The sequence below is a fragment of the Andrographis paniculata genome, unplaced genomic scaffold (assembly GCF_009805555.1).
Source record: "Andrographis paniculata isolate CXL003 unplaced genomic scaffold, ASM980555v1 Contig26END, whole genome shotgun sequence".
Lineage (NCBI taxonomy): Eukaryota > Viridiplantae > Streptophyta > Magnoliopsida > Lamiales > Acanthaceae > Andrographis > Andrographis paniculata.
In genome coordinates, this window is record NW_026137557.1 from 1,218,696 (window position 1) to 1,244,049 (window position 25,354).

Here is a 25,354-nt window from a genome sequence, read left to right on the forward strand (position 1 = left end):
TTTTCAGTATTTATAGTTTTCTTTTATATTTTTATTACTTTTTCTGTCTCAAAAGTATAGTTTTATTGCGTTGGGCACGAAATTTAAGAAATATTAATATTTCTAATATTTCTTAAATTTCTAATATTTCTTAAATTTAAGTAGGGATAAATGATTTTTTTGCCATTGTGAGTATATTAGTATAAAAAGTAGTGATAATTATGTAATAATAATGAAAAAATAAGGATAGTTTTATGGTGATATGACAAGACTATTATTTTAGAACGGACAAAATTGATAAACAAAATTATTGTATTGGGACGGATGGAGTATTAATAATTAAAATATTCATTTATGTTATTATATTTAAAAATATTTGTAGTGAATGTGTTTGTGTGGCGGTTTAGATTTTGATTTGAGATTTGAATAGTACTCCCTCCGTTCCATGTATTATGGGTCTATTGCTGTATATATGGGAATTTAGGTAAAGTGTGATTAATAAGTAATTAAGAAGTGTATTAGTAAAAATAATCATCGTATAATAAAAATAATTGTGGATTAAGATTAAGATAACTAAATAGTTTAATTAAGATTAAAAAAATTATAAAATTAAAAATTTAAAATGAGATTAAAGTGTATAATTATATTTCCAAAAAATGAATGGACAAAAATTATGTGGGACGGACGAAATAGAAAATAGGGACAAATTATGTGGGATGGAGGGAGTAAAATTTTTGAATTTGAATAGTTGTATGATGTGATATAAATAGGTGTTGATGTGATATTTTGAATGTAAAATTGATTTTTATTTAGTATAATATAAAAAAAATAAAAAATAGATATTTGATTTGATATTTTTAGAAAAAAAAAAGAATTGAATAAATAATAAATTTAAAATCCAATCCTCAAACAAACACACCCGAATAAGATCCGTACTATATTGAAAGTATGCACATTCATGCATTTAAGGGGGCGCTAAAACAAGAAACATGCAACACATCACCATATGATATCACTCTCCTATATTTATTACCCAATTAATTAATTAATTAATTTAATTAATTAGCAAACCCTTTTCCTTCAAATCTGTAATGCAAATTACACTTGTTCCTTAATCCCAATCTCTATCTCTTCTCCAAATACTTATCCAAAATTCTCTCCCAAATCTCAATCTCTCTCTCATATAAATCAAATAAGAAATCAGAAACCGCAGCCTCGTTCGTATCCACAATCGCAATCGCAATCACAATCACAATCGCAATCACAATCGATCGATCTTCAACAGTAGCAGATACGATGTCGAAATCGAGGAATATTCCGATTCCGATTCCGGCAAGTCTAACGGCGGCGGTGCTACTGCTACTGGTAGGAGCAGCAGTCGGAAATGGCGGCGAGATCGGCGTTTACGAGCTGAAAAAAGGCGACGGTGAAGTTGCGGTGAGGATTTCCAACTACGGCGCAACCGTTTTGTCGCTCCACGTCCCTGACAGGCACGGTCAGTACTCTCTCTACTCTCTACTCGCTATTTCATGCTAGCTTCAATCGCAGCCGTCCGTTCTCATCCGTCCATCCGACGGCTGTCTTGACTTGCCTTTTTAATAAATTAGGGTTTTGATCGAGTTTATATAACTTTGATTTGATTTGATTTATTTTATTATTAATTAATATCTGCTGCTGTGCCGCAGGGAAGCTTGACGACATTGTTCTTGGCTTCCAATCCATTGACGACTACAAGGTCATTTTCTTTCGTCTAATATATTCAATTTTTGTTTTTTTTAGTGTTTTAATTTACTTGTGATTTTTGGAACTTTTTTTTTTCACGTACTTTTTTGTTATATTTTAAAATGGCTGTCAATATATATATAGGATTAGACATAAAATTGTTAATAAAAATATTATATTCATATCGATCTTTGTCTCAAATCAATGTCTTTTTTTAATAGATTAAAAAAATTATAATTTATTAATTAATAGAAATATGTAAAATATTTCTAAAATATTTTAATATTTATGGATTTGAAACTGGTTAAAAAAAATAAAAATAAGAGACCGAAGGGAATATTATTTTTACTGAATACTATGAAATTTAGGTGTATTTTTTTAATTAGGACAACTCAACCGGTAAGTGATAAAAAAAATTAATACTCCCTCCGTCTTAGTAGATAATTAAAAATATATTAGTGAAAATAATTATCATATAATATAAATAATTATAAATTAAGATTAAGATAACTAATTAGTTTAATTAAAATTTTAAAAAAATAAAATTAAAAAGTTTAAAATGAGATTAAAGTGTATAATCATTTTTCAAAAAAGAAAAATGATATGGCATGTGGGACAAAAACATCAATGTTGACATGGTATGTGGGACGAGGGAGCAGTAAATAATAGTAATATATAAGAAGTATAAAATAATTATTATATATAAATATTTTAAATTTTAAAATTTACTTTGATATATAAATGCAATGATGTTTTTCCCCTTATATATATGGATTTTTTTTTTTTTTAAAGTTAATGGTAAAAATAAGTTAGAGTGGTGTATGCTTTTTATGTTTCCGTTTTTATTATTTTAAATAAAATAATAATTCGATACAATGATTTATATAATAAATAATAATAATAATAAATCAAAAGAGCAAACCAATATATTATTGGGTGCATAATTTTATTTATAGAATTTTAGTAGTATAAAATAGAAACATTGAATAGACATGAATATTTACTCTATCATAAAAAAATATATATATACTTTTTTTTTGTCATTATTTAAGCAAAAAAAATTAGACTATCTTTTTTTTTATTTTTAATCATTTTTTCTAATTTTTTATTACAAAAAATAAAATAAAAAATGCACGTCATATTAAAATCCTGTGCTCAAATCAGATAATTATAATTTTACATGATGGAAATGAGTATTACTTATCAAAATTATTTTTAATCATATCAAACACATTTTTACCATCTTATGACTTTCGATTTTAATTCTAAATGTAGAACGATACAGCCTATTTTGGGTCAATAGTTGGGCGTGTGGCGAATAGAATCAGCGGTGCGAAGTTCAATTTGAGTGGCCAGGTGTACCATCTACCCCCAAATGATCATGGAAATACCCTTCACGGTATATCAACTTTAAATGATTTGATTTTATCGTCACAAAGTTGTTTGAATGATTTGTTTTGATGAATATATTTATATTGTATGTATATGTTAGGTGGGACGCAAGGATTTTCCGACGTTGTTTGGAAAGTTCGTGAGTTTGTTCAAAATAGTCACTTGTCTCTTACTTATGACAGCCATGACGGAGAACAAGGTATGTATTTATATAAGATAATTAAAATTTCAAATTTTAAAATATTAATAGACTATTTGAAATGAGTTTGATATTTGATCTTCTTCCAATTTTATTTAATTGTTTATAATTGTTCTTTTTTAGTTACATTTCATTTTCCTAAGATTTGATATTTGGTCTTTTTTTTATTTGGTTTTTAAAGAAGAAATGCTAGCCTATTTATTATAAGGAATTAATAGTAGAAAAAATAAATAAATGATCCCACATGTAAAAATTATTGTAGTTTTATGTCTTAATTTGATGTAAGTTTGATGATTTGTGGGTGTGTTTGTTTGGGGGATTGGATTTCCAATCCACTATTCATCCCATTTTTTTCCCTCAAAAAATATCAAATCAAACACCTATTTTTTATTTTTTATATTATACTAAAAATCAATTTTACATTTAAAACATCACATCAACACCTATTTATATCACATCATACAACTATTCAAATTCAAAATTTTTACTATTCAAATCTCAACTCAAAATCCAAACTCCCAAACAAACACACCCTTAGTTTCGTATTTACTTAAAAAAATAAAATATGAACAATTCATGTATGGATAATAAATACATGTAATATATTAATATTTTTGGAAAATGATGCTTTTTTTTTTTAAATATAAAATATACTTCCTCTCCTCACATTTATCTTTTGGGTCGTTGTATTAATATTAAAAATATTCTTATACTTATTAATTTTTTGTATAAATGTCTTTCTATTAGTATTATAAGACACTAATAGAAGTAATTTTGTAATTTTTTCTTAATTTGTACTAAGTTTTGATATAATAATTAATATTTTAAAATTTATACTAGTATATATTACATATGTAGCAAAAATAAGTTTTTTACATAAAAAAAATACAGAATAATTTTCATTTAAATCTCTAACCCATATATATATTAACACCAATCTTTCCGGCAGGTTTTCCGGGCAAACTAACGGTGACGGTGACGTACTTCCTCATCGGCCGGCGGACCTTCGCCATCAGAATGGAGGCGACGCCGCACAACAAACCAACTCCGGTCAATCTCGCCACCCACACCTACTGGAACCTCGCCGGCCACGGCAGCGGCGACGTCCTCTCCCACACCCTCCACCTCCACGCCGCCGCCGTCACTCCGGTCGACGCCGCCCTCATCCCGACCGGCCGGGTCGTCCCGGTCCAGGGCACGCCGTACGACTTCCTCCAGCCGCGCCCCATCGGAAGCCGCCTCGCCGCCCTCCCCGGCGGCTACGACATCAACTACGTCGTCGACCGGTCCGCCGCCGCCGGCCACCTGGCGAAGGTGGCGACGGTGAGGGAGGCGGCGAAGACCGGCCGGAAAATGGAGATGTGGAGCAACCAGGTCGGCGTTCAGGTGTACACTAGCAATATGCTGAACCGGACCGCCGGGAAGGGCGGCGCCGTCTACGGCGTCCACGCCGGACTGTGCCTGGAGACGCAGGGATTTCCCGACGCCGTGAACCGGCCGAATTTTCCGTCGCAGGTGGTCCGGCCGGGGGAGAAGTATTTGCATGTGGTGGTTTATAGGTTCACGGCGGCGTAGGTTTGGTCGGCTCGGCTCGGCTCGGCTTCCGGTGTGCGGCGGCGCTGGTGGTGCGGTTCAATTTGTGCGCTCTCTCTCTATATATATGATTTGTGAAATGTTAAAAATGTACGGATGTTATCAATAATAATAAAATAATACAATTACGAATAAGAAAATTTGGGGCATGTTTCTTCGAGGCAAGTTTTTTACCGCACAAATACTATTTGTACAGTAAAATTTTCTAAACTGGGATGTCTTGGCAGACAAACTGTAGACAGCTTGTCTGTGTTTGTTTTTTTTAAATTTTTATAAAAAATTTTATAATATAAATAAATAAAAATTTTAAAAAATATATATAATATAAATTTATAATTAAATTATACAAATTAATATATATTTATATTATTATATTTATTGTCTATCGAACCAATAAATATTAAAATTCTCCAAACCCAAATTAACCTAAAACAAACACAAAAATTCAAATATATCTTAAATTTCAAATAAAAATCAAATTCAAATCTAATTTTTTTGAAATCTGGCTAAAGAAACACACCTAAATTTATTGTTGATTTTCCTTTATTGTTACTCATTTCCTCCTGCATTTTGCATAATGGGAGATTTGGTAGACACAAAACTTCAATAGAAATATAAAAAATATATTAATAAAAATAATTATATTTTGATGTAATCACATATGTATATATATAATTAAGAAAAATTTAAAATATACTCCTATGTTAAAATATTGGCTCCGTTCACATAGCTATTATTGATTTTTAGAATTGCAATCGAAAAATTGTATTGAGAGATTATATTGAGAGAATAGAGTGATTATATATATTATTTTCAATAAAACATACTATAAAATATACTCCTAAGTTAAAATATGATGTTGAACGATAATTTATATTTTTGTTTCTGTTTGTTCATTTATATTATATTTAAAAAAAAATAAATTATACACTTTAATTTTATTATATATTTTTTAATTTAAGTTAAATTAATTAATTATTTAAATTTAAATTTATAATTATTTTTATTATATAATAATTATTTTTAATTATATACTAATTATATACCTTCTAACAGGAAAACAGAACACAGGGGATGAGGGAGTTTAATTTAAAAAAAAAAACAAAAAAAAGTATGTGGAGTTCTTTTTTTTCTAAAAAAACAATATTTCCTACATGGTGTTTTGTAATTACTACAAAGATTAGGGATCAGACTGCAATAATACAAACCCACATACACCGCCGTTCTTCATTTCAATGTCGTTCTGCTCATTCCTTCCGACTGACGAAACGACGATCCGATGACGCGAGCCTTGCCGCCGCCGGCGACGCTATCGCCGTACGTCATTTCTTTCCTGAATTCCAACCTCAGCTCAAGAGAAGACCTCGATGGAGCCCCGAATTTACTTTCGGAGCTCCAAATGGAATCCGGTGCCTTGGATCGGACGCTTTCCGAACTCAACGAGGAGCTCCGACATCAATTGACTCAACACTCTTCCCACTCGAATCGCGTCGGATCACTATTGACTAATGTGCACTCACAGTTAGATGATCTTCTCCGTTCCTCCGCTCGCTCCCCGCCTGGTGCGTCAATTTTAGGGATTTTTTTTTTTTCTTTTTCTCGATTTTACTTAAGGCTGATGATTTTTTTGCGTGTTTTTATAGGCGACGGATTGAGGAGAGGGATGTGGGAGGAGTTGCAGACATTAGCAAAGGAAGTAGCCAGAGTAGAAACCGTGAGAAATTATGCAGGTTGATTTTGGTTTTCTCCAAACTTTACAGTATATATATATATAGAGATAGATAGATATTTGTTTAATTATTGTGAAATTAAGATTCTGGACACTTTGGTTGAGGATATTTTGGCGTAGGAACATTGCTTGTTAGAACATCCAGGAGTTTAGATGATTTGTTCTCCTGATTTAGCTGTGAAAATGGAAGAACTAATTATGTTTGAAGAATGCTGTATCTTGATCCTGAATTGAATTTTCTCTGTTTTTGTTAAGGTTAGTTTGTTGAGTCTGTTATTGTTTTGTTTTGGGGTTATTTGGATTTGAAATTTTTTTGTATGAACATTTGTCTTTGAATAAGATGTTTTGAATTGAAAATAAGTTTTTGGATTTGATGTGTGTATACAGAGAATTTTTTTTTTATTTTTTCTAATTATAGATTACGTAGTGAGAAAACAGGTTCGGCACAAAATATACTCCATAGGGTGTTTGGTGTTAACTAATCGACCGGGGCGTAGTTTAGCAGCTATATCGTATCTGACAATGCATTTGTTTATGAGTTGATTGATATTTGGATGCCAAGATATCTTTAATATACCGAGAATGATATTGTCATCAATTATGTTTTGTGTAGATTTTTGTCATGAATGAAAATGTATCTATCTATCTTTCTATATATATTATGATCGATTGTCACTTGGTTTCATAACTAATCTGCATACATCCCTCAGAGACTGCATTGAAGCTCGACACATTGGTTGGTGACCTTGAAGATGCTGTATCTACAGTTGTGAATCGAACATTGAGGAAGCAACCATCCGCCAAAAGTTTAGAAGTAAGTTCACTTCAAAGAGTCAGTTTGTCAATGTGATTAGCTTCTTGGAATAGTTGGTTTGCATAACCTGATCATAGTTGCAGTTAGTTTATACGATAAGATGTTCATAGACATGTTCACATTCATTTTGACATCTAATAATGTCGAACATAAGTTATTGAATAATGTTAACAAAGTACTCGACTAATTGGAGAATCCTGTGACTTTGCAGGATATGCGAGCAGTTGCTTTAAGAACTCTCAAATCGACAGAAGATTTACTTAGTTCAGTTATAAAGAAACACCCCCAATGGGCTCATCTAGTTTCAGCCGTTGATCATAGAATCGACAGGGCTTTGGCTGTTCTAAGGCCTCAGGCTATAGCCGATCATCGTACTCTTCTTATTTCTCTTGGGTGGCCACCCCCTCTGTCATCCCTAAGCTCATCAAATCAAGATTCAAAGGAATCAACAAATGTTCCAAACCCTCTCTTCACCATGAAAGGCGACTTGAAACACCAGTATTGCGAAAGCTTCCTTGCATTGTGTGGTCTTCAAGAATTGCAGAGAAGACGAAAATCCCGGCAACTTGAGGGGCATTATAAGGATGCTGATCTTCACCAGCCCCTTTGGGTTATCGAAGAGCTTGTGAATCCGATATCTATAGCCTCACAGCGCCACTTCTCGAAGTGGATTGATAAGCCCGAGTTCATTTTCGCGCTTGTTTATAAGATCACACGAGATTATGTCGACTCTATGGATGACTTGTTACAGCCGCTCGTCGATGAAGCAATGCTATCTGGTTATAGTTGCAGAGAGGAATGGATTTCGGCTATGGTATCTTCCCTGTCAACATACCTGGCCAAAGAAATATTCCCCAATTATGTCGATAAGCTCAAAGAAGAAAGCGATGCTGTACAAGAACAGGCAAAGACCTCCTGGCTACATCTTGTGGACTTGATGATCGGATTCGATAAACGAGTTCAATCTTTGGCAGCTCATTCCGGAATGCTTCTTTCCCTCCCTGAAACCGGCAGTATGTCTTTGATGACGGTATTTTGCGATAGGCCTGATTGGCTCGATTTGTGGGCCGAGATCGAACTCAACGACACGCTTCATAAGTTAAAATCTCATATGGAGGACGACAGAAATTGGATAAATGAAGGACAGCAAGTCTCGGTTATGTCTGGCCAGGAAGAATACAAATCCCCTTCGATATCAAGTGCTGTATTCCGATGCTTTTCTTCTGTCATCGATCGATGTCGATCGGTACCTAACATATCACTAAAATCGAGGTTTGTTAGATTGGCGGGTGCACCGATCATACACAAATTTCTCGATCGGTTGCAACAAAGGTGTCAAGAAGCCGAGGGATTGACTGCACTGACAGACAACAGTGCTCTAACGAAAGTTGCTAAGTCTATTAATGCTTCTCACTGCTTCGAATCAGTTTTGAAAGAATATTGCGAAGACGTATTCTTTCTTGAAATGGAACAGCATGAAACAACCGAGGCAGGCGCTACAAATAAAGATTCAGAAGCACGAGAGAGTGGAATTTTTCACGAAGAAATAAAAAAGCTCGAGGAGTTCCGAAATGAATGGATAGAGAAGCTGTCGACTGTCGTCTTACGGGGTTTCGATGCACTTTGCCGAGACTATATTAAGAATAAAAGGCAATGGCAGGAAAAGAGTGATGAAGCCTCAGCCCTGTCTCGATCCTTTGTTGAAGCAATGGCTTATTTGCAGGGAAAATTGTCGATTCTTGAAGAAGGGCTGAACAAAATGGATTTTACGAGGGTATGGAGAAACGTGGCGGCCGGGATTGACAAATTGGTTTTTAACAGTATAATTATGAGCAATGTGAAATTTCACGACGGTGGAGTCGAGAGACTTTGGAATGATGCAATGGTTCTGTTTGGGATATTTGGCGTGTGGTGTCTAAGACCCGAAGGCTTTTTCCCGAAAGTTAACGAGGCGTTGAAGTTATTAAAAACCGAGAAGAAACGGTTGAAAAAGATTGGGGATGAAAGATGGCTGAAGGAAAACGGCATTCGGAATTTAAGTACGGGTGAGGTAGAAAAGATAGCCAAGAATCGAGTATTCACTGGTTGAAGATTTTCATATACCCGAAAGATTATACAAAGAGGTAACACTTTCCTCTCTACTTAATTCTTTGAATGAAATTCGATCATTCTTGTTGAGCAAATATGTCGTTTAAATTTTGTCAATTTGAGCTCTTCGATTCATTATATGGTCCATGGTATGCTGAAACTATATTGTCCTGATCGGCGTCTGTCAGGCGTCTGTCATGTTCTGATTACATTCTTTCGTCTTTTGATTCTAAGGGAAAATGGATGAAATCTTTACTATGTCAGGAATCGATCGTGGTTCTGATTAATTGCGCAACGTCGTGAAATTACAGGTACTCTTTTATCTTATTTTGCAAAGGTCTTTTTAACTTTGTTGTGTTGTTGTCAAGATTTATTTCGGTGTTTAAACTTTTAGCTTCGTATGGTAATAAAATGGCGGAGGTGATTGATTTTTTTGGACGTAGTATTGGTTTTTATGTGCTAAAATTTAAGAGATGGTTAGGTTAGCCTTCAAAATATGATCCATTGTACCATTTCTTAATTGAGTAAATCCTTGGTCAAACCTAATACCCTGTAAATTAGGCTTAATAGATAAATCATACTAATCAAATTATGTGTGGCAGATGACCTGAGGCGTCATGAGTTTGAACCATGCGTCACAGTCACATGTCTATCCCCTTTCGGCATAAGTATTTGGTTTTTTTGAATTTATATGTGATGACTGTAGCCTGCAATTATTTAGTGCTGACTTCCTCGTAGTGCTGTATAGCTTTTTTTGAGGGTGTATAGTGTAGTTATCCTGTTATAGTCTTCTTCTTTAATAGGGGTGGCAATTTTGGGCTGGCTCGATCCATTTTTATCCGTGCCGGGAGGTCCGGCCGGTTTTTTGTTGGGCCGGCCTGGGCCAGGGCAAAAGGGGCCTTCGCCCAGGCCCAAAATTTTGAAGGGCTCATTTTTCAAATATATACCGTCTCTAATACTCCATGTCTTTTTTTTTTTTTTCACCTGATTTTAGAATTATTAATATTATATTATATTATGATATAATAAAAATAAAATAAAAATGACTAAAATAATTTTATTAGTATGCGTGATATAGGTAATGACATTTGTGTAATATATTGTAAGTTGTAAAGATATTTATAACGTTAAGTAGATAGTCCAATTACATAAATAATACAAAAAAAAAAAAAAAAAAACCGACGAATACAGAACCAAAATCGGAGGGAGTATATCCCGAGGCAGAGGGATTATTTTTTCAAATATTTGTGTCAGAAATTGATTCCCAAGCCATGTCAACGGAGGCCTATTCTTCTACACAGAAAAGGATGACAGATTTTTCAACCAAACAAGTCAACGGTCAACGGCAAGCAATACTATAATCATAAACGAAACTTCGCTGCACACAGCAAGCAAGAGCATGATGTTCTTCCTATTCTTCACTATCATCAATTCAATTCATCACTATCTTCCACACCTCCAATAATCAAAATCACAAAATCAAAGCAGCAGCAGCAGCAGCAGATTCAATCATTCAGTAATGGAAACAGACAAAGCAAACAAAAACACCACCAACAAATTCAAAACTAACCTTCTCGAAGAAGACGCAACCATTTCAGCATTCCGCAGGAGGAACAGGATCTTAATCTTCGTGCTTTTCTTCATATTTGTGCTGTTCACGCTCGTTTTAGCCGTTCTGATTTCCTATTTATTCCGCAATTTCCTTCGCCGCCAGCCGCACGTTACTGACGTCAATTACGCTGTTAAAGCCTACTGTCAAGTGTCTTCCGATTACTTCTCGTGTTTACGAAGCTTCGACGGAAAATTTACCCCCAAATCGAGTGTAAACCCTAGCCAGATCTACTCAAATTCGCTTCGTATCGCCGCCGTCAAGCTCGAGAAATTCGTCTCGATCCTACCAAATTTAAAAGATCGCGACGAATCCGCGGCGGATTTCGTCGATACCTGCTCGAATTCGTCGATCGAGGCGATGAATCAGATCAGCAACGCGCTCGCGAGAATGCGGAAGCATCCGTTCGTGGAGGCGCAGAGCGACGATCAGAGGAGTGAGATTGTGAAGTGGATGAACAACGCTGCGATTAATCTGGATTCCTGCCTGGAGAAAGTCGATCCGGCGATGGCGACGGCGGTGGAGGAAGTGAAGGAGCTGGTGGAAAACGGTGCGTACTTCGTGCACTCATACGTCGTCGTTTTGAAGATGATAGGGGATTACGAAGGAGTGGAGAGGTACAGAGGTGTGCATATGGAAACTCTGCTGGGCATTTCCATGGTGGGACTGCAACTGCTGTACGTGTTCTTCATGTTCTGCTGTTTGTTTAGGATCCGTCGATGATACGGCGTCGTCTTGGCGTTTAAGCATAGTGCGACTCATTACTCGTGAGTTTTTGACTGTTGTTTAACTAATATTTTTAATTTGAAATACTATTTGTCATGTATTTTTGATGGATTTTTTTCATATATAGAATAAATAAATGAAGATAATATAAAAATAATATTATTATTTTGTATTAAATTATTAATTTATTTATTTTATTCAAAATCAGTTTAATTTTTTTTTAAGGGTGTATTTGTTTAATTAATTTCATTTAATTTTTAATGATAGATGTAGTACTAATTATAATTTTTTTATTAAAATATTAAATCAAATATTTATTTATTAATTTTTATATTATATTAAAATTAATTAAATATTCAAAATGTTTTTTCTAATTTTTATTTATATCAAATCAATTTTCTACTTAAATTCAAAATTTTATTATTTAAAATTCAAAATCAAAACATGAAAACAAACGCACCCTAAAAAAAAATTACATGTCTTCCACACTCTTTTTATGTATTTGAACCCGGTTCTCTCGTTCGGAAAAGTAGCCTGAGATCAAACACTTCGGCGTGGCAAAAAGAATACTTCTTATTACGGGAATGTCATTGATTAATTAATTTTTTTATATAAATAATTATTTTTTTTAGAATATAAAATAATATTTTGAAATGAAAAAAAAAAAAAAAAACTTTATATTAAAATGAAGAATATATACTTTTTATTAAAACCAACATAAATAGAGGCGATTTGTCTGACCATCGAAATTTCAGAACAAAAAAATTCATGCTCCTAGGAGATAGCCTGGTGTAGGCAAAGCCTTCTCTCCGATTTCTTTCTTTATTTTATAACACCCATATTTATCCAACACAGAAGACAACGGATCAAAGTCGTTGCGGCAGCCGGAGGCACAAGGTATTATTGATGAGATGAGAGCTATTTCTCCAATATTTCTCTCTCGAATTTGTTCTCGGATCTACAAGGATTTCTCTAAATAGTAGAGCTCATTGACAATAATACGAATAACATCTCAGTCCTCTTCTCCAGTAAAACAACTATTTATCAGCAATTTTTCTTTGAAGATTTGAATTAGTTTCTCTATTTCTCTATTATTGCATTTTATTTGTGGGTGAAACTAGAATCCTTTGTTTGTTGTAGTGCTTTGTGATTATTTTCGAGTAATTTTCTACCATAAGTTGGGAAGAATGTGAAAAATTATTCAATTGAGGGTTCGGCGTATAGAGAGTGATAAATTGGGGATTTTTTTTAATTGTGTTTGTTTGCTGTATTTTTGTTGGTTGATGAATTTTTACTTTAACGAGTGAATAGGTGAAGTGATTTTGTTGGAAACTGTTTGTGGTATACGAAGCATGGTTATATCCTAAAATTTAAGGATATAATTTAAATATTATTGTAGTAGGATTATGCTATAAATATACATGTATTCTCACTTTAACTAGTTAACTACGTGTTAAATAGTAAAATTTCTGGTTTGGTAAACGCCCTTAGATGTAGATCATTCTGATCAAATTGAGTAATCAAATTATTGTGCTTTTGTGTTCTTATTTGTCTCTTCTTAATTACTTGAATTTTTCACGACAACTGGTATTAGAGTCCTCGATTCTTTTGAGTGGGAATCAAGACGGGTGATCGTCCTGCTGCCAAGGTATTCGGTGGAATGAACTTCAATTTATGGAAGATGCAGATAGAAGATTACCTGTATGACAAAGATCTAGAGGCAGCGTTGAAAGAGAAACCCAATGACATGGATGAAGCCGAATACAAGAAGATCGATAGGAAAACAATGAGTGCGGTTTGACTAACACTTTCAGAGAATGTCTCGTTTCACACTGCTCATGCAGAATTGATACAAGAGATTTTAATAATAATATCGGATATGTACGAAAAATCGTGTGTTGCAAACAAGGTTTACATGGCGCAAAAATTATTCAACCTAAGGATGTTTGAAGGAACTCTTGTCGCTATGCATCTGAACGAATTCAAGTTGATCATTGTGCAATTGCGGTCGGTGAATCTTGAATTTGATTCAGAGATCAAAATTTTAATCCTACTATCGTATTTTCCGGATAGTTGGGATTTGGTAGTAACAACATTAAGTATGACTTATTCGGGGAAGAATAATATGAAGTTTGATACAACCCGAGATCTAATCTTGAGCGATGAAATCTAGAGAAATTCGGATAAGAATGCTGAATTTAGATTTGGATCTACCATTAGTTCCAAAATTAGGGGTAGATTTGAGGCGAAGGAAATAATCAATATCAAGAATGATTAAAGTCGAAGTTGAAAAACAAAGACAAGAAAGATGCAATTCAGATGGTAAGTTGGAATTGCAACAAAAAGAGGTACTTGAAATGACAATGTAGGGCGCCAAAGAAGAATCAGAGTTCGGCGAACGCAGCGGAAGAGATATCCGATGCACTGATTCTGAGCGTCAACAGTTCAATGAAGTTATGGATCTTGGACTCAGAAGCGTCATCCCACTGATACAGTGACTCGGGAATCATAGAATCATAAACCTCAAGTAATTTTGGCACTATCTATCTTGCAGATAATGAGTCATTGAAAATTGTAGGTAAAAGGATGGTTCGAATCAGAATACTGAATGAAGGCGAATGAAGAGTGAATGCCGAAAGACATGTCCAGGGTCCGAAACAAAATCTTATTTTCATGGGATAATGTAGGTTACTCAATAGTTTTGAAACTAAGTCGTGGAAAGTAACCAAAGGATCCATTGTGGTGACTCAAGGGAGAAAAGATGACACTCTTTACACGACGATCATCATGAGAGACAAAATCGGTTATGTGGTCATAAATAATGATACAAATTGATGACATTCTCGTTTTGGACACATAAGCGAGAAGGGGATAAAAGAACTTGTTTCAAAGGAAAGATTACCAAATCTAATGTTCATCTATATTGAAGTATGCGATGACTGGTTTTTTGAGAAGTAGAGAAATGTGTCATTCTCAAAGAGTGGGTGAGACTTAAAAAAGAAGAAGTTGGAGTTGGTCCATATGGATTTGTGGGGACCAGCTCCTGTATCATCCCTTGCAGGCTCATGGTACTACATCACGTTCATTAACGACACTACAAAGAGAGTATTAGTATATTTCCTTTAGTGTAAATATGATACTTTTAGGAACTGGAAAGCACATGCAGTGGGAGTAGTGAGCCGGTTTATAAGCAATCCTGAAATGCAACCTAATGTGGTGACCTTAGATGTATTGAGGTTGTGTTTAACCTCAATTGGCTTCAATGAGTGAAGAAGGAAGTTTGGCGCTGTCATTACTGATAAAGTAAAATGTTGAAGTGGAAGATGCAATAGTCTTCAAGTGGGAGATTCTTGGATATGAATGTTGATTATATTTTAAAATTTGAGAATATGATATAGACATACTTTTGATATTATATTATAGATTTAGATATATAATTTGGATATCATTAGCATAGGATTATACTATAAATATACATATTTTCTCATTTTAATAAGTACTCTGCGTATTTTATAGTAAAATTTCTAACTTGGCAAAATTGAATAAAATATAGAGCTGTAAACGAGCCAAACAGAGCCGAGCTTGTCATGTTTGAACTCGGCTTGTTAAGGACTCGAGCTCGACTCGTGTTCGGCTTGTTTAGCTTAACGAACGAGCTCTTAGTGAGTTCAAACGAGTCGAACCGAGTCGAGCTCGCGAACAGTTCGTTTGTTTTACAGCTCTAATGAAAGGGAATTAGGAAAAACATAACTCAACATAAGCATAGGAAATACCTTTAAAATACCCGCGTCTATTCGGCGATATTTTTCGACTGACTTCGCATTACCTAGGAGAATGCTAAAATGAGGAGACAAGGCCAAAAAGGAAAAGCTTTCCAATAGTAAAAAATCTTCGGTGTACGGCAAAATTTGGCGTCGTAACAGACAAAGTTTTGGAGATAGATAACATTAGCAATCAACGTACGACCAATAGAGTCAACGGTGTTGTTATTAAATGAAGTAATTGAATTGTAGCTTTCTATCCAAAAGGTATTACAAATGTATATCTCCATACATCATGCTTCCTTTGTCATTTATATTTGATCGGATACGGATTTAAAAAAATTAGATAAAAAATAAAAACTTTTACTTTTTAGGGTATGAAAAAAATAAAAAAATAATTTTTTTTTACTAAAAAAAAAAGTAAAAAACAATAAATAATTTAGATGACACAAAAAAAAAATAATAATAAAATGAATATTAAAAAACATTTCAAATTAAAACACTAACCAAACACATCCAAAGGGGTTTGTTTATTTGGTTTTTTTTTTTTTTTTAATAATTTTGAATATAAAATTATATTATTCAACTAGTATGAATTTTAATAAAAGGGAAAAAATCAATTTTGGTTTCAATATAACCAAAATTTATCAATTTTGATCCAAATATAAAAAAACTCATTAATTTTAGTCTCAATATAAACAATTTCAATTAATTTTGGTTATACCGTTAAAAAACTAACGAAAATTGCTGACGTGAACATAACGGAAGTGACGTGACAACTGACCTGGAAACTACAAGGCCATATACAATTATATACGGTTATGTTGTTATATGGCCATGTATATTTCATTGTATAATACTAATATTTCTAAAACTACGTGTAAAAAGCAAATGGATACTTCTTTATGGGACGGAGGGAGTATACAAAATTAAAAAATAGTTGTGTAATCGGATGTTTGTAAGAGAAAACTTTTTTATGAATAATAGAATTTTAGACAAAATATTTCAAAAAAATATATCTTATAAATTTTTATATTTGAATTAAAATTGATAAATTTTAATTATATTATGATTATTATTGATTTTTTCCATTTTAACTATATCAACTATTTTAAATTTAAAATAATTGTTTTTTTAAAAAATATAACAAAAAAAATAAAATTTTAGACTAAAACAGAAATGTACACAGTCGTGTAAAATTATACATAACCGTGTAACAACATGACCATGTATAGTTATACACTGAAATTACATGACTTTGTAACAATATGATCGTGTACAATTATACAATGAAATATACATGACCGTGTATGATTGTACATGGCCGTGTAGTTTCCAGGTCAGCTGCCACGTCACTTCCGTTATGTCCACGTCAGCAATTTCCGTTAATTTTTTTAACGGTGAGACCAAAATTGATTGAAATTATTTATAATGGGACCAAAATTGATTGAAATCGTTTATATTGATATTAAAATTGATAAAAGTTTTATATTTGGACCAAAATTGCTACATTTTGGTTATATTGAAACCAAAATTGATTTTTTCTCTTAATAAAAGTATATTTATTATTTTTTATAAAAGACTTACTCCATTCGTCCCATAACTATCTATCTGTTTGCTTTTTACACAGAGTTTTAGAAATATTATTATTATATTGAGATGTAGTAGGAACTAAGTAGAAATGACTAAAATAATCTTATTAGTATTGTGTTATATAAAAGTAATGATATTTGTGTAATATTGTAAATTATAAGAGTATTTTGTAATGTTAGATAGATAATATATTTACTAAAATAAATAAATAAATACTTTTTTATGGACATACTAAATTAAAAAATGAATACTTTATTTTTGACATATAAGAAGTATTATATTAAAAGATTTTTTAAATCAAAATTTTAAAATCAAATCAAAATAAAATATAAAAAATAATAAAATAAGAAATTCAAGAATGGTACAGACAAGCTCCTTGTTGAATGTGGATTGCTGGCCGCAGCCAGCTTTTGCAGTTTTACTTTTTATTTTATTTTAATTGATTAATTACTTTTTCGGAAATGGTCATTTTAGTATTTTATTTATAGTTTAAAATGATACTCAATTTATTTTCTGCTATTTTTAATAATATAATGTGTTTGTTTGGGGAATGAATTTAAAATATATTATTTATTTTATTTTATTTTTTAAAAAATATCAAATTAAATTTTATTTTTATTTTTTTATATTATATTAAAAATTAATTTTATATTCAAAATATCAAATCAATATCTATTTATATTACATTATATAATTATTTAAATTCAAAATTTTTATTATTCAAATTCCAACTTAAAATTCAAATCCCCAAACGAAGACACCCACTTTTAATTTTCCATGTTATACTTATTACTTTATGACTACTTAAAATTAGAAAAATTATAGCAATAGTAATAAAAAATAGTGATAAATTTGTATGGGTATGTTTTTTTGTAAAATTTTCTTTTAAGTTTTACTATTTGAATTATTTGTTTTTATAAAAAGAATATTATTTTTTTTTGACAAAATTTATCATCAAATATTATTTTTATATTAAATTTAAAGTAATTATTTTTAAAACTCATAAAAAAAAAAAGAATTAAATATATTTTAAAATCAGAAATTTATGCATTAAAAGAAGGCTTGTAAGTATAACAGCTATAAAATGATTTGCTAATCAATAATTATTCAGAGACCCTTAGAGTAATAACTCCAGATAGATCTACACCGCTGATTCTGAAGATTTCATATTTAAACGGTGATGATTTATCCGGTATTTTGGTCCTGGAGTTCGTAAAAATATTCTTCAAAATAGTTGAATGAGTGCAGTTTATAAACAACCAAAATTTTTGAATTGCAAAATCCCTCTGGTTTTCTTCACCGTCTTCGACGCCCTCTCTCTCTCGCTCTAAAATTCAACCCAGGGAAGGAGGATAGTAGTAATTTTGGGGGGATATTTCCATTTTTCTGTAGAAATCTTGAACTAGTAGTCGCTGGTGTAGTTCCAGACGGCTGAATTTTGCTTTGTTTTCTCGAGAAAGTGCTGTTTGTGATTGCGGCAATGGCGACGAATATAGGGATGATGGATGGGGCCTATTTCGTCGGCAGGAATGAGATTCTCGCCTGGGTGAACGCCACGCTTCAGCTTGATCTGTCTCGAGTCGAAGAGGTGAACCAGATTTGGGGATTAATTGCTTGAAAAAGGGTTTTGCCCCAAAATTAATTTGCTGTTTCTTGGAATCTGATTTGACAATATATGTGTGTGAATATATGTTTCTGTGTCTACTAAATTATCAGTTGATTATTTGATTATGCAAAATTATTTTTGAGGTCATGCTGTTGGAGCGAATTGAATTTTATATTGCTTTGTTTTTACGGAAAAATTCTGTGTTTATGTTTGGAAAGAAATGAGCTTGTTTTTTTTAATGTATTTTAATTTTGCCTTTGTCTTGAAAAGAAATGATTTATACTTCTAAAGCTGCAAATTGATTTTGTTTTCGATAGTTTATGTATATGATTCTGTTCTGCTCTGCATATTTCTTGATCATTACACTAATTGGGGATTTTAGCTGATTTTTCCTTTAGGATCAAGATTACTTCTGATAAAATTTCAGTATTTGATGTTGTTGCCCGTCAAGAATCAAGAAAATGTTTTGGAAGTATTTTGGAGTTTTGGTTTTTTTTTTAAGAATGGTAAAAAGTTTAACAGAGAACGAAAATTGTAGTTTGATGTGATCGAAATAGCAGTATGTGATTTTTAGAATAGAGAATAAGTTTTTCATATGATATTTTAAACAAAAACACAGGTCTTGAATGTAAGAGACAATTTTTTTATGAACATAGCGAAGATATTTCCTTAGCAATTTCGTTTAGGGAACATAGAGTCATAGTTGACGAATTAATAATAGTGAATGTGGTTTATATATGTTGTTGTATTCGATAAAAGGGATTCGTTGTGTTGAAAGGTTGGCTCAGATTTCTTCAGAAATGCCGGTTCGAGATGAAGTTGTGCCATGAGTTGATATTGTGTGCTTATAAATTTTGTACACACACTCACACACACATATATATATATATGTATATGTGTGTACTTGGTCTTCGGTCCGCTTAAGCTTGTTTTGGATGTATTTTCTTTTTTTCCGTATTGAGATATTTTAGATATTCGGTTTTAGATTTAGTAGGTTTATATTTAGATTTGGACTTATCCATATATTAGATTATTTAGATTTGAGTTTATCGAGTTCGTTTTGTATTACCTATATAGATGTACCTTTATTTTGATGATCAATAAGACAATTTCATTTAATTTTCCTCAAAAATTCTAATGTATCGGTTGTGCTAAAAGGTTAGGTTAAATTTTCAGAAATGCTGGTTTGATATGAAGTTATATCATGAGTTATTTTGCAATGTGTGTCGCTTTAACTTAGGAATTATTGATCGGTTTAAGCCTTTTTTTGGTGTATATGCTTTTGTGTTAAGTCGTGTCGAACTCTTAGCTTAAATTTCTTCGGAAATGCCAGTTCGATATGAAGTTTGATCACGAGTTTAGAGAATCATTTCGGTTTTCCTAATGCGTGCTTTTGAGATTTCGTACATCTATATATTTGTGTGTGGCGTATACTTAAGGAATTATTGGTCGACTTAAACATGTTTGTTGGTTTTTTGTGAGTATATAGAATATATATTTATATATATTGTACGGAAATATTTATTAGGAATCATGTCATGAAAAAATGATGGACCTTCTCTGTTTCTTTTCATTTATTACATGTTGAATTGTTACACAGGCGGCGTCCGGGGCCGTACAATGTCAGATGATGGACATGGTACATCCCGGAGTTGTCCCGATGCACAAGGTGATGACGATATTTCTTTCGTTTCTTACCAAACAATCGGGGCGTTGCTCAACGACTCAACGTTGTTTCAGGTGAATTTCGATGCCAAGACCGAGTACGACATGATCCAGAACTACAAAGTGCTTCAGGATGTCTTCAACAAACTCAAAATCAGCAAGGTACAATCTTATACCTCTCGATTTCGTGCTTTAATTAATTATTTCTTTTACATATCCATCTATTCATTGCAGCATGTCGAAGTCAACAAACTTATCAAGGGGAGGCCTCTTGACAACCTCGAGTTTCTGCAATGGCTGAAACGCTATTGCGATTCCGTTAACGGCGGCATCATGAACGAGTAATGCTAATGTTTAGTGTCGAACGAACTCTCGGGTAACTTGACTTCTAACCTCTTGTAATGCTCGATTTTTTTGTCGACAGGAATTACAATCCGGTGGCGCGTCGAACGAAGGGTGGTCGGGAGAAAACTGTCAGGACATCTCAGAAAAACCCGAAGTCGTTGCAAACGAGCAACTCCTTTAACTCGAGTGTCTGCGACGGAAATGGAATTGTTAGCAACAAGATTCCCGGTGAGTCTGAAGCTGCGATTCGTAGTCGATCAAATCAAATAGCTGCATCGAATATATATATATATATATGTATATGTATATATATTTGAAGTTGTTTAATGTAGGATTTACTTTCAGGTACGAAGCAAGGGAAACCGGCCGGGGAAGCTCCGACGGCCGACTCTTCGGCGCAGATTCGAGGATTAACAAATGAGGTAATAAAATTGCAAACTCTGTTCTTTAATGTTTGGATTCGATCTTTGCATTGTTAAAAGATCGAACCAAATATCTATGTCTTATTTAATACTTCCTCCGTTCAACTAAGAAGTATACTTTACTTTTGGCCGAAGTTTTAAGAAATAATAGTATTTTAATTATAGTGGATAGATAAAAACAGTGTAATCACATTTGTGCATTTATTTTTTTGTATAAAAATAATGATGTGATCTAAGGGTATTTGTGGAAAAAAATGAAGTATTTAATGAAATAATTACTCTATATATATTTTCTAGCTAGATGGAGGGAGTATGAAACACCTATTTATATTTCATTAGATATTATTTTAAAATTAAATTTTTATTTGTAGTGTGTTTGGATTTGGCTTTGCACTATTATCAGTTTCCCGTCCAAGATACCAAGATACATACTTCCTCTGTATCGGATGAATGTACCTCTTTGGTTTTTTTATAATAGATTAAAAGATAATAGTATTTTATTGATTAATGGAAGTGTGCAAGATATTTTGACAATTTTGCCGTTTGATTTTATGTATAAAATAATTGTACGTATAATGGTATATTTGTAATTTTAAGTAAAAGTCAGGTATTTTGGTATTAATGTATGATTATTTTTATTAAAATAGGAAAAAATATACTTTTGAGATGAAATTGGCAAAAAGAGTATTTCGAATTGGGATGGCATGAGTAGTTTTTATTTAATATACAATATACAAAACCAAAAATTTTCATTTAAAATATCACATCAGACGTTTATTTGTATTACGTCGAAAGAACACATTTAAATCTAAACTTCAAAAGAAGACATTCATCGATCACTCTGTTATCGTTTTCGACTGAGGATTGAATCGTTTGTCATTTAGATCACGGAGCTGAAGCTGTCAGTCGATCTATTGGAGAACGAAAGGGATTTCTACTTTGCGAAGCTGAGGGACATCGAAATCCTCTGTCAGACGCCGCAGTTGGAGAATCTCCCGGTATGAATGCTTCCTCTGTTCTTTTAGAGTTCGATTTTTCCTTTTCATTTTGATTTTTGGTTTCAACAGCGAGTTTTTACAAAAGAATTACGACGATATAGTAAAAAGATTCAAATCAAAATTTTAAAAGAACACCTCTTACATGTAATAATGTTTTCTTTCGAACCTGTCTGTTGCAGATGGCCGTGGCGATCAAGAAGATACTATACTCCGCCGACGTGAAGGAGCCTGCAGCGATTGCCGAAGCTCGGGACGTCGTCGTGGTTGGAGAAACTGAATCGATCATTTGAGGATTAAATATTTGTAGGAGAAATTGTGTGGTTTTGAAGCTCTTGAAGCTAAGGTAGCTGTGATTTGGGAACAGGTGCGTCCATGAGAAATTTTTTTTTTTAAAAAAAAAAAAAAAGTTATTAGAATTTTGCCTAAATGATTTTCAATTTTGTTTTTATATTATTGCGAATTTATATTTCCTCCTTTCGCTCAAGATACTCTTTCTGCTATTTTCGTCTAATTTTATTTCAATTATAGTAAAAGTAATTCTATATAAATATTAAAATATTTTTAATTTTTATTAAAATATTTATTTATTTTTTACTTTTAAAAGACAAAAATATTACTATATCTACTCAAATAAAATATTACTATTATTTTTTAATTTAATATAATAAAAAAATAAGTTAATATATTGAGTTGAGATGAAGGGATTATATATATATATATATATTTAGTAACATTGGAGATTTCTCTTCTCACAAAAAAATATTTTGGATTCGGTTCTTAAATAAATGAGTTTGAATTCACTTCCAACAACAATTATTATTTATTAGTAATTCTTCTTTCGTCTCACATGTTGTGTTCGGTTTACTGTGAATACGAAAATTTAAGTAAAATATAATTAGTAATGTTGAGATATTTTAAATATTTAGTTTTAGATTTAGTAGATTTATATATAGATTTGATCTCTATCAAGTCTATTTTGTATTGCCTATATATAAACTCGTTATTTTGATTATCAATAACACAATCTCATTATTTTCTCCCAAAATTTCTAACATGGTATCAGAGCCTTTATTCCTCGTGCCGTAGATATAGCTTACCAACCCGTGTTTCTCCGGGTACATTCAACCTGGATTGTACCCGGAGGTCTTGTGATTTTGAGATCATGCCTTTGCAAGTTGTATTTTTGCCTCGTCTCCGATCTGTCATCTGTTCGCTGCTTGTTTGTTGCCTGTGTGCAATATAAATCTTCCTTGTCTGTTTCCTGCGTGCGATCTGAAACGATCTGTCATATGTCCGTTGTCTGTATGTTGCTACGTGTGATCTGCCAACTATCGTTGTCTATCTGTTGCTGCGTGCGATCTGCCATTTGTTGTTGACTGTTTGTTGCCTGCGTGCGATCTGCCATATTTCGTTGCTTATTTGTTGCCGGAAATATGCCTATAATATGCCATCTTTTCGCTGTTTGTCTGTTTCCGGCGTGAGATCTGATCTGTCCGATGTTTGCGATTATGGTTTTCGGCTTCGGTGGAGCGTCATCTCGTTTTTCGGCTCCGGTTGAGTCATCTCGTTTTTTGCTCCGGTGGAGCATCATCTCGTTTTCGGCTCAAGTGGAGCGTCATCTCGTTTTCGGCTCAAGTGGAGTCGTGTTGTTTTCACCTCCGGTGGAGTCATGTCGTTTTCAGCTTCGGTGGAGTCATTTCGTGTTCGGCTTCGGTGGAGTCATGTTGTTTTCGGCTCCGGTGGAGTCATATCGTTTTCGGCTCCGGTGGAGAGTCATCTCGTTTTCGACTCCGGTAGAGTTTATGAAACCACGAGGGAGTTTGACGCAGTTTTAGAAATATAGGGGATTTGGTGCAATTTCATGAAACCACAGGTGAATTTTGTGCAATTTAGCATAATATTTTTAATGTTAAGTATAATGATACAAAAGGTAGATGTGACCTTAGAGGCCGGACGAAGAGAGTATATGTTGTTTGCAATTATATTTTATGACGTTAGTTTATGTGTTATATATATATTATATTAATATAAATTATTTATTACCGAAGTAATAACGACAAAAAGGAAACCCTTCACCATCATAGATGAGTGAAGATAGAGTAAAAGAAATAAAATAAAAATAAAAAAAGAAAGGAAAAAAGAAGATGGAATATTAGCAGGTAGGCTATGTAGAGAATATAGCAATTAAATGAAGAAGAAGAAGATACTTAACATCAAATTTGAACACAACCCCTAAAGAAGAAAAGCATAAAGGAACAAATTAACTAGAATCCTACTACCTATTATTATTATTATTATTTTAAAATTATTTTATTACGTAATTTACATGATTCAATGTTTAAAATTTTTTTTTATCATAGAATATATATATATATATTTAAGGTTAAATTACACAAAATTTACATATGATTTCATGAAATTACACCAAATTCTCTATATTTTTAAAATTGCGTCAAATTTCATCGTGGTTTCATAAACTCTACGTCTAACTCCCTCTACGGTCTTTATTTAATGGTATTTGACCTAAATGCGTCCAAACTACAAATAAATTTTAGAATCTCAATTTTTAAACACTTAAAAGTAAAAATATATTCATTTTTTATTATATTTAACCTAAAAAAATAATAAATATACTAAAAAATAGTTATTTTTTATCAGGTTTTAAGAGATTATCTTTACTGTTTCTTTAGGCTAAATAAAAAATAAATATATTTATAATTTTAGTGGTTCTGAAATTAAAATTCTAAAATTTATTCACAATTTTGGCGCATTTCAGTTAAATACCGTTAAATAAGGACCGCCGAGGGGATTAGACGCATAGTTTATGAAACTACGAGGGTGTTTGATGCAGTTTTAGAAGTACGGAGGATTCGGCACAATTTCGTGAAACCACGTGTGAATTCTTTACAATTTAACCTATATTTCATAAAGATAAAATTGAAATTTTATAGAGTTCATATTGTAGTTTTTTGAATAAAGTAAACTGAATGTAAAAAATAAGTAGGTTATAAATGACAATTGTGTAAATAGAAAGAAAAAATAGTGGCTAAAGATTAAAAAAAATTTATACTCCCTCTGTTTCAATATCATTTCTTTTTTGCATATAAATTTTT

General features: G+C 32.5%; 4 protein-coding genes across 5 annotated transcripts; all 4 read left to right on the forward strand.

Moving 5' to 3' along the window:
- The first annotated feature begins 1,115 nt into the window (after positions 1 to 1,115).
- On the forward strand, positions 1,116 to 5,034 carry LOC127246147 (uncharacterized). The gene is made up of 5 exons (XM_051267390.1): positions 1,116 to 1,474; positions 1,665 to 1,714; positions 2,977 to 3,100; positions 3,194 to 3,292; positions 4,242 to 5,034. The coding sequence occupies exons 1-5, from the start codon at positions 1,276 to 1,278 to the stop codon at positions 4,865 to 4,867; spliced, it is 1,098 nt and encodes a 365-aa protein (XP_051123347.1). The 5' UTR covers positions 1,116 to 1,275; the 3' UTR covers positions 4,868 to 5,034.
- A 1,050-nt stretch (positions 5,035 to 6,084) lies between these two features.
- LOC127246036 (RINT1-like protein MAG2) lies at positions 6,085 to 9,954 on the forward strand. Of its 2 annotated transcripts, none has more exons than XM_051267215.1 (5): positions 6,085 to 6,447; positions 6,529 to 6,615; positions 7,325 to 7,428; positions 7,640 to 9,551; positions 9,751 to 9,954. In XM_051267215.1, the coding sequence occupies exons 1-4, from the start codon at positions 6,165 to 6,167 to the stop codon at positions 9,515 to 9,517; spliced, it is 2,352 nt and encodes a 783-aa protein (XP_051123172.1). In that variant the 5' UTR covers positions 6,085 to 6,164; the 3' UTR covers positions 9,518 to 9,551; positions 9,751 to 9,954. The 2 variants fall into 2 exon arrangements, with proteins under 2 accessions (XP_051123172.1, XP_051123173.1); XM_051267216.1 differs by having other exon boundaries at positions 9,781 to 9,954.
- Positions 9,955 to 10,965: 1,011 nt separating this feature from the next.
- On the forward strand, positions 10,966 to 12,918 carry LOC127246038 (uncharacterized). Its single transcript, XM_051267218.1, has 2 exons — positions 10,966 to 11,892; positions 12,707 to 12,918. The coding sequence occupies exon 1, from the start codon at positions 11,036 to 11,038 to the stop codon at positions 11,846 to 11,848; it is 813 nt and encodes a 270-aa protein (XP_051123175.1). The 5' UTR covers positions 10,966 to 11,035; the 3' UTR covers positions 11,849 to 11,892; positions 12,707 to 12,918.
- Positions 12,919 to 18,476: 5,558 nt separating this feature from the next.
- On the forward strand, positions 18,477 to 22,699 carry LOC127246037 (microtubule-associated protein RP/EB family member 1B-like). Its single transcript, XM_051267217.1, has 8 exons — positions 18,477 to 18,793; positions 20,412 to 20,480; positions 20,552 to 20,638; positions 20,711 to 20,817; positions 20,901 to 21,049; positions 21,167 to 21,243; positions 22,128 to 22,241; positions 22,421 to 22,699. The coding sequence occupies exons 1-8, from the start codon at positions 18,686 to 18,688 to the stop codon at positions 22,529 to 22,531; spliced, it is 822 nt and encodes a 273-aa protein (XP_051123174.1). The 5' UTR covers positions 18,477 to 18,685; the 3' UTR covers positions 22,532 to 22,699.
- Positions 22,700 to 25,354: the final 2,655 nt, after the last annotated feature.